The 10,460-nt window shown below is 44.4% G+C and overlaps 1 protein-coding gene across 1 annotated transcript in view; it reads right to left on the bottom strand.

Annotated features, from left to right (window-relative positions):
- Positions 1 to 1,198: 1,198 nt before the first annotated feature.
- The window catches only part of LOC119429240 (WASP homolog-associated protein with actin, membranes and microtubules), a 19,359-nt gene continuing 10,097 nt past the window's right edge, over positions 1,199 to 10,460 (bottom strand). The window contains exons 6-11 of the mRNA XM_037696913.1: positions 8,029 to 8,213; positions 6,703 to 6,789; positions 6,501 to 6,596; positions 4,239 to 4,617; positions 3,522 to 3,661; positions 1,199 to 2,427 (exon numbers count right to left, since the gene is read on the bottom strand). Coding sequence (XP_037552841.1) covers positions 2,278 to 2,427; positions 3,522 to 3,661; positions 4,239 to 4,617; positions 6,501 to 6,596; positions 6,703 to 6,789; positions 8,029 to 8,213 — 1,037 coding nt within the window. The 3' untranslated portion in view covers positions 1,199 to 2,277. The remainder of the gene's footprint in view (positions 2,428 to 3,521; positions 3,662 to 4,238; positions 4,618 to 6,500; positions 6,597 to 6,702; positions 6,790 to 8,028; positions 8,214 to 10,460) is intronic.

A 10,460-nucleotide genomic window follows, 5' to 3' on the forward strand; every position in this document is an offset into this window, starting at 1 on the left:
CTCTGATCTGATGGAATCGTTCGAGCAGCCGAAGGCTCTGATCTGATCGGCTTCCTGAGGAGGAGATGTGACAAATTAAAGAGCACTTCCAGTTTTGAAGAGAAAATTCTGCGCTTGGGACGTCGATGAGTTCAGATGTTTGACCAGATGAAAAACAAAAAGACGAACTGTAGAGGTGTAAAAGTCGCTCTGCCTAATCCCTGATATTCATCGATTTATTCCTGTTGTCGTTTTAATTGTTCCTTTAGCATCAGATTCTTTCCACATTTCTCATTCGGCCATATTTGTTACTCTGGCCGACCTAACGCCTGTCACTTAAGTTTCCCTTCAGAAGAGTGTTTGTTTACATTCGGTGCGTTTTAGAATTTCAGAAATATTTCTAGAAAACTACAAAAATAAACTCCTTTTAATAATCATGTCTCTCTAACACCACATTCCTGAAATCTGTCATTTCGACAAAAATCAAAGCAACAAACAGAAACTGTCGGTAAAATCTAAACGTTTTCCAGCTGTGGGAGGAAAACGAACACGAAATCTAAAACCTTTAAATCTGGTTGTTTCCCTCAGACTGAACGTCTTGAAGCGTTTGAAGCCTCAGAGCGGTGGAGGTCCCCTCGTCATAAGTTACAAACGTTTCAGCTTCAACGTTGGACTCACGGCTGAGAACTCGACACAGAATTTATTCAATGGATTCAAAGTTGGTGAAATAAAATATGATTAAAACCTGAGCTGCAGCAGAAACGGCCTGTCTGTCTGTGATGGAGGCTCATTGTGCGACCGGTGGTGTGTGGGCAGGCAGAGACGTGCGTGCGTGTGTGTGTGTGATGGTACCACATGTTACCATGGTAACAGGCTGGGGAACTTCATGTCTGATGCACGATCGACTGGTCCGTCAGAACGCCGGCCGTGCGCGTCCTCCCCGAGGTGCGTGACCCGTCTCCCCTCTGCCGCCCACACAGAACCCAGCGGGTCAGAACTGGCCGGGGACGTGTGAGGCGTGTGGGAGCGGCGGCTGCCGGGTCGGCCACGGACCCGGCAGCCGCCAGTCATGGATTCACGAGTGACGCAGGAAGAGCAAGGATGTCCTTCAGAACCAGGTGAAACAAACAACAAAAAAAAACATGCAGCAAAACTCAGACGAGTGAAATAAAATATTTATTTTTAAAGTAACAGACACTGGCTCAGTTTAATAATCTGTGGTGAACCGGGTTTGTTTGTTGTTAGATTATTGTTTATTATATCAGACAGGAGTTTGAAGGAAGATGAAACTGTCGACCAGCAAGACGTGCGGATGACTTTTAAAAAATCATGGTTTGTGTACATGGCTACAAATAAGGAGACCTCGGAGCAGAACCAGGAAGCTGAAGGTGGGACAGAAGCACCTCCTTGTTGGCTGGTTCTTAAACCTTTGCCTGGATGTTGGACGTCGGACTGGGAGTTGGAGGTCGTCAGGGTTTGAACCGTTCAAACATTTAGAGATCAATCCTGATGAGAAGAAGCTCAACTGAAGCTTGTTGGACTCCAAACAAACTCCCCACAAAGTTCTTTTAGTTTGTGTCATTCAGTAATTATTAAAACTTGTTTTCAGTTTTGCGTCTCCAACAGCCGCAGGTCAGAGAAATACGACCTCAGCACTTTAACTCCGCTGCTCTTTAAAACATAAACGCTTTATTTGTTGAGTGGAGCCCTTAGATCAGGTTTATGTTTGAAGTTACATTCCAGAAATTGATTTTAGTTTCAGAGAGGCGTTATCTGCGTGTCCTGCTCTGCAGCCGCTTCACTAAAACACTTCTCGGGAACATTTTAGGGCGACATTGTGGTACAGTGGTTAAAGCTGTCGCCTCACATCAAGAAGGCTGTGTGTTCACCTCCCGGCCTTTCTGAGTGGAGTTTACGGGTTCTGGTTTCTTTCCACAGACCAGAAACCACCAGATTGGGTTCATTAATAACCAAATTGTCCGTAGGTGTGAGTGAGACAATGTCTCTGTGATGGACTGAAGACGTGTCCAGATGTCCAGATCCAGATGGAGGAAACTTGAATCAGTGCAGTTCAGAGCTACAGCTTCCATCCCGCCTTCGGTGGATTTGTGCACAGCAGCAGCTCCTTCAGAGGAGACCCCCTCCTGGTTCTGACATTCAGGAGTCAGTCTGGACCCGACAGAACCAGGAGGATTACTGTGAGACAGCTTTAAAAAAAACAACAACTAAACTTTTAAAGTCTGAGGCGTAATCCCATCAAACAGGCAGCGTTTTGCTGAAGGAAACTGTCAGATGAGCTCAGCTGTCCCAGTCTGGGTTCTGACAGTCTTCATCACCTTCATCATCTGAGTCGGCCGCCACCTTCTTCATCCTCATCATGGCAGCCTTGATGCTGCGCTCCAGCTCGTTGTCCCCGCCGCTCAGGACTTCTGCTCGTGCAGGAACCACCTGCGGCACAGAGACGTTTGATTTAATCTTTAACTCAGCCGAAGCCTTCAGCCTGAAAACTGATGTTTCCACTCGTTCCTCGAAACTCTGACGGCTTTTATCACAAAAAATATATTTGTTAAAAAGATGTTAAAGACTTGAAGTTAAAATCTGTTGTCAAATATAAACTTGTGTGTTAATTAATCAAAGCGTTGCTGTTTCATTAAAGTCTGCATCAAAAGCTCTGTCAGTGTGGAGCTGCTGCTCCTCTGCATGAAAGGAGCCAGGACCCTGGGACCACCTCGGGGTGCCCCAGGAGGAGCTGGAGTGGGTCTCTGAGAAGAGGGAGGTCTGGGCTTCTCTGGACCTGCTGCCTCCACGACCCGACCACGGAGGAGTGATAGAAGACGGAGAAAAGTTTCCATTTAGACCAGACCTGGTGTTTCCTGTTCCTGTCACAGTTTTCTACATTACGAGGTTCAGATCTGGTGTCGCCTGAAAACAGAGCGGGCTCTCATCAGAACTTCTGTGTCCAGACTGTTCACCAACATCTACACGTCCAGGGACCGAGACGTCGCGACTGCTGCAATTTGCTTTTTTGATCCAGCTGTTAAAATTATTTATATTTTAAATAAATCCTCAATCTGACCGGTTCAGGTTTCTGTTGCCCAGATCCAGAGGCGATTCTTAACAGACGGCACGGTGGATAAGTGGTTAGCACTGCTGCTTCACAGCGAGATGTTCCTGAGTTCAATCACCAGTTTGGACCTGGCGGTGTGGAGTTTACATGTTCCTCCCACAGTCCAACAACAGAAGGTTAGACTGTGTGACCTCAGAGGACAAATAAAAGTTAATGATTAGAGCAAATAATAAAATTTATGTTCAGCAGAACTTTGTAGAACCTGCTGGTCTGGCACTTTTCAACAGCCCCGGTTCCTTTTGTGGCTCTTTGGCTAAAATAAAGATCTTTGTTCAGATCTTGGTTTCCATCAGCAGATCTGATAAAGATCAAAAGGATTAATGTTGGTGCAGAATTTAAAAGACTTTACGGTCCAAACGAGTCGAGGAGTGCGAACACTTCTGACGCAGACGGAACCGACAGGAAGCCCTCTCACCTTCTTCAGGGTGACTCCCTGTCGGATGGCGGACATCAGGTTACTTCTCGGGTCCTCGGCAGAAACCGTTTTGGCAGCAGGGACCTTTCGAAGTTTAATCTGTCCACGCTGCAGCGAGGCCAGAACTTCGTCCATCGTTCCTGCAGGAACACAGAAATAAAAACAGACGCGTGTTTAAAAACGGTTCAGGACCGATGGTTGCGTGTTCTGATTCAGCACATTCCTGGAGGTGAACTTCCTGCGAATGACCTCCGAGAGCCGAGAGAACAAAACCGTCCCTCAGGGACGCTCGACAACGGGACCAAAACTGAGGTAAAATGTCTCGTGTGTCCTCCAGGGAAACGCTGGGAATGTAGGACAGAACACTGCATTCACACACACTCCAAACACATTTTCCAGTCCAACGGGCCCATTCTGCCAGCAGAAAGAAAATACGTCAGACCTGCTCCATCTGAACTCCAACTGAAGATAAAAACCTTTCTTCACTTTAAAAACGTAACAAACAAACAAAAAAACATGTTTGATTGAATAAAAGCTTATTCTGCTACTGACTCGTGTTTGGTGTCGTTTGTTGGATTGGACGAGTGACGTCTATAAAGAATTTAATCTAAATTTAATTTAGCAAACAGTAGCAGGTGGAAGGACCTTATACAGCCACACAAGCCTGACACCTTCTCCTCAGCAAAGAAACAACAACCACAAAGAAACAAGTCTCACCTAAATTTTGTTTGAGCGTGTTCTTGGCTGGAAATGGAGGGTCCTCCTTCTCACTGAGGGGCATCGGTGCTTCCTCAGAGGAGGGCGAAGCTCGGACAGGAGGTGGTGGGATGATAGATGGTGCAGGTGGAGGAGGGGGTGGGGGTGGTGGAGGAGGAGGTGGTACAGATGGAGGTGGTGGTGCAGAGAAGATCTGAACGGGGATGTCTTTAGGCTGCTGTTTTTTAGGGGGGTGTTTGCGTCTGGGTGCGGGGCGGATGGAGGGCGGTTCTTCCGAGGCAGAGACGCTGATGATGGACATCGGTTGAGACGGACAAGAGACGTCTGAAGGAGACTTCCTGGTCTGAGGTGTCTTCAGGATGTACTGACCCTGCCGCTTCTTCAAAACAATGAAATAAAAAAAAGATCCACTTAGATCAACTGAAAAGAAAATCAAAGGTTTTTACGTTCAGAGTCTCAGTGACGTCTCAAACTCCTCAGAGTTTGGATCAGAGCATCTTCCTCGCAGGAGGAACTTTCAGAGGGTTTCCACGAGGGCTAACGGATCCTGCAAGAATTTATTCTAAAACAGCAACTCGGTCGCTTTTCATTTAAATTTTTTAATTTCTGAAGTAAAAGTCAGCGGGTGATGTGCATTCCTTTAAGAAATGCAAAGTTCTTGTAAGAGTTTGTGTTGTCGAAACTGAAATGAAAAAAATACTTTTACTTTTTGTAGTTGAAAGATCTTTCGAGTTTTTCTTTTTGCACCATCGACCAAACAGCTTTACATTTTAGATTAATGTTTAGAAGTTATTTTATACATTTTTTTAAAAGTGAACTGAACTTTTAGCTTTTTGTTGACTTAGCAAAAACCTTCAATGGTTACTGTTCAGGGCACACACAATAACTGGGATAGGTGGATGGGTGTCTTATCTTATCTCTCAGAGCCACTACCCATTATCTAAGGTGTTCCCCAAGGCTCTGTACTTGGTCCTATATGTAACCAATGCTGTAAATGACTTTCATGTCAATTTGTATGCTGATGACACTAACCTGGGTAAATAGAGATTAAATTAAAAACATCAGAATATAATACACACGTAAAACTTTAGTAGCAGCACAAATTAATAAATAAAATCAAGTCTGTACATTCCTTAGGTATTTAATGGTAAATAAAACCATAACACTCCCACTCCATGCTTCATTATACAACTACTTTTAACCACTTTAATGCCCAACAGCTGCACTCCCATTAAGAAAACCAGTTTTTCTTTGTTTTTGTGTTCTCTCTTATTTCAGCAAACTTCTTGTTTCCACTTTTGCCAAGTTTAATTGAACGGTTCTTTCCCGAATACCAAGACTGATGCATGTTCTTCACAAAGTTTATTTTGTTTCAGAAACTCAAACCTTTGCAGGTATGTACTGTCCTGAACTCCAAAACAACATGCCACACAACATCTGGAAGTCAGAAATGTTTTTTTTTTATCTCTTTTGTTGCTGTTAGGATTTAATTTGAAACCTGTTTTCTGACTTGTTTTAAAACAGAAAAAGGGTTTTTAAAAGGTTTAAATATGAGAAATATTGAGCTCGTGTCTGTCGTTCAGTTCTTTCATCAGAAAAAGACTTGCATAGATTTCCTTGACATATTAGTGTTAAAAATTATTTTTCTTTAAATGTGGTGCTGATCCAAATCTCTCCATTTAGTGTCCAATCATCCGCAGCTCTCTGAAGCCGTTCTACAGCTCGCTCATGTTTGACACAAATACTGATGTTGGTGAGAAGATTCCTCCAGATGCTGCTGCTCTCATGCAGGTGTGCTCTCAGATTTTAGATCATCTTCCTGCCAGCATTTACTAACGAGCAATGAAACAAGCATTTTTTGAAAGAATGCATTTCATCCATTGATTAGTTCATGAGATATTTTGCTAACGGTACAGACCCATTGGTGTTCAACCTTGGTCCTGAAGGGCCGCTATCCTTCATGTATGAGATGTTTCTCTGCTTTGACACACCTGATGTGAATGAATGAGTAAATAACAGGATTCTGCAGAACTTGAAGACCTGCAGGGAAACACTTCAAACATGCAGGATGGTGGTCCTCCAGGACCAGGACCCGGACCTGGACTGAGGACCAGGACTGAGGACCAGTGGTACGGACAAATGAACACACAAAGATCGTTGTCACTCTTTTCCTCTAGCACACCTAGTGGTGCTCAGAAATCCTGTGATGGGGGAGTTTTGAGATGAACCTGGAAGGTTTTATCAACAGAAGGAGACCCTGACCTCTCTGAAGGACCGTAACCTGCTCAGGGTCTTCTCTCGCTCCTGGTCCACCCACTGCTTCCTGCTCTGCTCCTCCTCTTTCCTCTTCTCTCGTTTCTGTGAACAACAGAGGGAGACATTATCTCATGGATCCCATTTCATCTGTCACTGCTGCTGGCATGGGGGCGTCTGTGTGGGCTGCCCCGTTGCCGTGGTGACGTACCAGGTGGACCTGATGATGCTGGCTGAAGAGTAAAGAGCTCTGCGTGGCTGCTGACTGCTTCTGCTCCTGAGCCTCCATGCACTGATCCTGAAGAAAAAACATCTCCTGGTGTTCAGAAATGTATTTAAGACACGTTCACCCTTTAAAGTAATTAGATATTGAGTGTGTGAATACACAAGTCAAACCCATCAAAAGAGCTACATGCGACATCATAAAGATGATGAAGTAATTAAGGAAGCTTTATTTAACCTTCAGGCGTAATATTCCTGCTCCCTGCAGATTACAGCCGGCTGGAAACTTTAAATGTTCTGTAAAAATCTCTCTGGCAAGAAGCGATCGAATCAGACAGAAAAAACTTCTGAAGCCGTTTTGTGAAATCTGAAACCTTCATGAAAGGCCTCCTGGGTCAGGTCTGTTCAGGAGTGTTGCAGAAGGGAGTCCAGTCGATGGCAGAACAGTGCTGGTTCTGTCCCGGCTGTGGAACACTGGACCAACTCTTTACCCTCACTAAGGTTGTTGAGGGGGGCATGGGAGTTTCTTCAGTCTTTGCTCTGAAGTCACTAATCGCTGGATTATTGAGCATGAACGTTGATGTTTTGAACCACTGTGGCCATGGCTGCCTCAGAGGACTCGACGAGGGAGAGGGCGGGCCCCGGAAACCATCTGAGCACCATCAATCTGGTTGGCCCACTATGCGAGTGTGCTGCTTGTGGGACTGAGTTTGTTGTAGCTCCTCGGACTGATGAAGTTCTTTGGATGAAGAACGAAACATTTCAACAACAACAACAAAAAAAGAAACTGTAGATGAGCTGACTGAACTTTGTTGGATTTTGTACTGGGATTATTGAGCATGGACTTTGATAATCACTGGTACTTCTTTATTTCTCTGTTACCTGTTAGTTCTTCACATACTCGACCCAAATGGTTCTGAACCATGTTGATCTGAACGTCCATGTCGAGACAAACTAAAGCAAGGCTGTTCATCTAAACTGCTCAGGAGGCCACAATTACTGAAATCCAGCAGCTCAGGGGCCGGACATCCAGGGATTCAAGTCCTTATGTAAATAAACTAAGATTTACAACGATCTGTTACCTTTTAAATTAGTTTATTTTGTTGCATTGAATCATAAATGCAACAAACAGAACCCAAATCCAGAACCCAAAAAGAAAAAAAAATATATATATATATAGATTTAAATGAAGTCCTTGGTGGGCCGGATCCAGGTCACAAACGGCCCGCAGGCCGCCAGTTGAACAGCCCTGAACTAAACCATCTCAAAAGGCTGAAGGCTGGGAGTGAACGAGCTGCAGCGGTGGCTTCCTCACCTTCTTGTTGCGTAGGTACGCCCTCCTGGCGCAGATGTTTCCTCTCTTGGTCTCCAGGCCCTGCAGGCGTCTCCGGAGAGGACTGATGAGGGGGGAGTCCACCTGATGGACCCCCGCGTGGATCAGGCTCTGCAGCTCCTCGGGATCCTCACACACATCGTAGTACACCACCTCCTCCTTCAGCTCTGAAGCACAAAGAGTTTAACCAGCGGGGCGTCACCAAGCTCACACACACACACACACACACACACACACACGACTCAAACGCAGCATAAACGTGTTGCACAAACAAACGCTGGAGGACACGCCTGAACCTCAGTGAGTTAGGACAAAATTTAGCTGCTTTTGGACGAGAAAGTTAAATTATTGTCATCCGTGTCCGTAGCACGGTTATCAGAAATATTTTAAAAGTTTAACGACACATTTCAGATTATAGGGACTGGAGGGTTTATTTAATATAAATAAACAAATAATATAAGTGTGACAGTATTTCACTTCAAGCATCATTTTATTTTTCACCAAAATGTGACGGTTCGAGCTGTATTTAATCATATTAATTTTATTTTGTATTGAAAGTGTTCCATATTTCACCAGGACATAAAGAGGACATGTTTGAACTCGTGAACTGATGAGACGAGACTGATTTAAGACTTAAATGGATCTGAAAATGATGAAGGGGACAGACTGACACTTTGTGGAGGGTGCACGTCGCCTGCTTGCTGCTGCGATCCGTTAGTGCTCAGAGCTTGTGTTGGGGATGACTCTCAGCTACTACCACACCAAGTTTGAGCTCAAGATCTGTAAAATTAAGAGTTTTAGCCATTTCTCTTGATTTTGTTCGACTCAAAAGGTTCATCAGTTGTCGACGCACATCCAGCGATCAAAATCTGTCCATTGGTTCGTGAGATATTTTGCTAATAGAGACAAACAGATGTTTTTGAAACAACACATAATAAAAATGTGACATCCCAACAACAACAACATTAGTAAAGTCCTGGCTCAATACTTGGGATAAATTTGCAGCAATAATCTTCAGACTCTTTTCTTCACTGATCTGCAAATAACTAAGTCCAAACGGCAACATTTTAAAATCTGAAAGCCATTAAGATGAAAAACTACTGAGACACACACACAGGAAGCAAACATCTCGTGTCCCTCGAGGAGCAATTAGGGAAACATTTCTGTCAGCAAAACAAACGGTTTTATTTAAACGGGACGGAGAAATAAAAACGTTCTGTGTAAACATCAATCACGTCCAGCTCGAGGATTTAACATGTAATTTTAACACAAAGATAAATGTTTGTTTTGTTGTACAGATTTCCTGTTTTCTTTAATAAGGAGCTCGTGTCTCTGAGTAATAAACTGATAAATGTCCTCGTTATTATAATAAATCACATCGAACCGAGTCAGACTTAACGGTCCAGTTTTTAAATCTTCTTCTATTAAACTAGAAACTTCATGAAGCAATAAAATTACATTTATTACATCATTTTGGGCCTTTTTTTGGATTTACAACTAAGATATCAGCCACAGCTAATCAACCGTATCCAACAGAAAAACGACAATCATTCAGTTTTACAGACATTGAGGTACATTTGGTGTGGCAGCAGCTGAGAGTCATCCTCATCACGTAGCGCGAGCTTCGTGAAGACGACCGTGATCCATTTAAAGTTTTAAGAGACGGACCTGAAAGGTGAACGTTTCCACTCGACAGGTCTGAATGTCTCCATTTTCATCTTCTACCTCTTTTCTGTGATCGGGTGCAGAGGTAGCAGGTCCAGGAGAGAAACCCAGACCTCCCTCTACCCAGAGACTCCCTCCAGCTTCTCCCGGGGGACCCCAAGGCGTTCCCAGACAAGCGAGGATCTATAATCCCTTGAGAGTTCTGGGTCTCTTCCCACTGGGACGTAACTGAAATCCTCCAATGGGAGGCGTCCAGATGACATGAACCTCCTCATCTGACTCCTTTTGATGCGAAGGAGCAGCACCTCTACTCTGAGCTCCCCGCTAATGACAGAGCCCCTCCTCCTATCTCTAAGGCCACCCCCACGCCAACCTACGAAGGAAGCTCATTTCATTATCCAGGATCTGGTTCTTTGGGTCCTGATCCAAACCTCGTGACCACAGGTGAGTGTTGGAACAAAGCAGTAAATCCAGAGCTTTGCCTTTCGACTCAACTCTTTCTTCACCATGACTGACCAGAGCAACGCCCTCATTACTGAGGATGAGAATCTGATTCATCGATCCGTCACAGAACAAGACGCCCAGTCTTTGCCTCAAGTGACTCCTCCACCTGAGGCAACGACACCCCCCCCCCCCTCCCCCAAGTCTGAAATTGTTGCAGTAAATCTTCAAAGAACTCAGTTTTACGTTCGCGTTTATTTTATTGTTAGAGATGCATTATTGGGGTTTTATTATGTATCAGTGTTTCC

Source organism: Nematolebias whitei, chromosome 2 (assembly GCF_014905685.2).
Source record: "Nematolebias whitei isolate Nwh7 chromosome 2, NemWhi1, whole genome shotgun sequence".
Taxonomy (NCBI): Eukaryota; Metazoa; Chordata; class Actinopteri; order Cyprinodontiformes; family Rivulidae; genus Nematolebias; species Nematolebias whitei.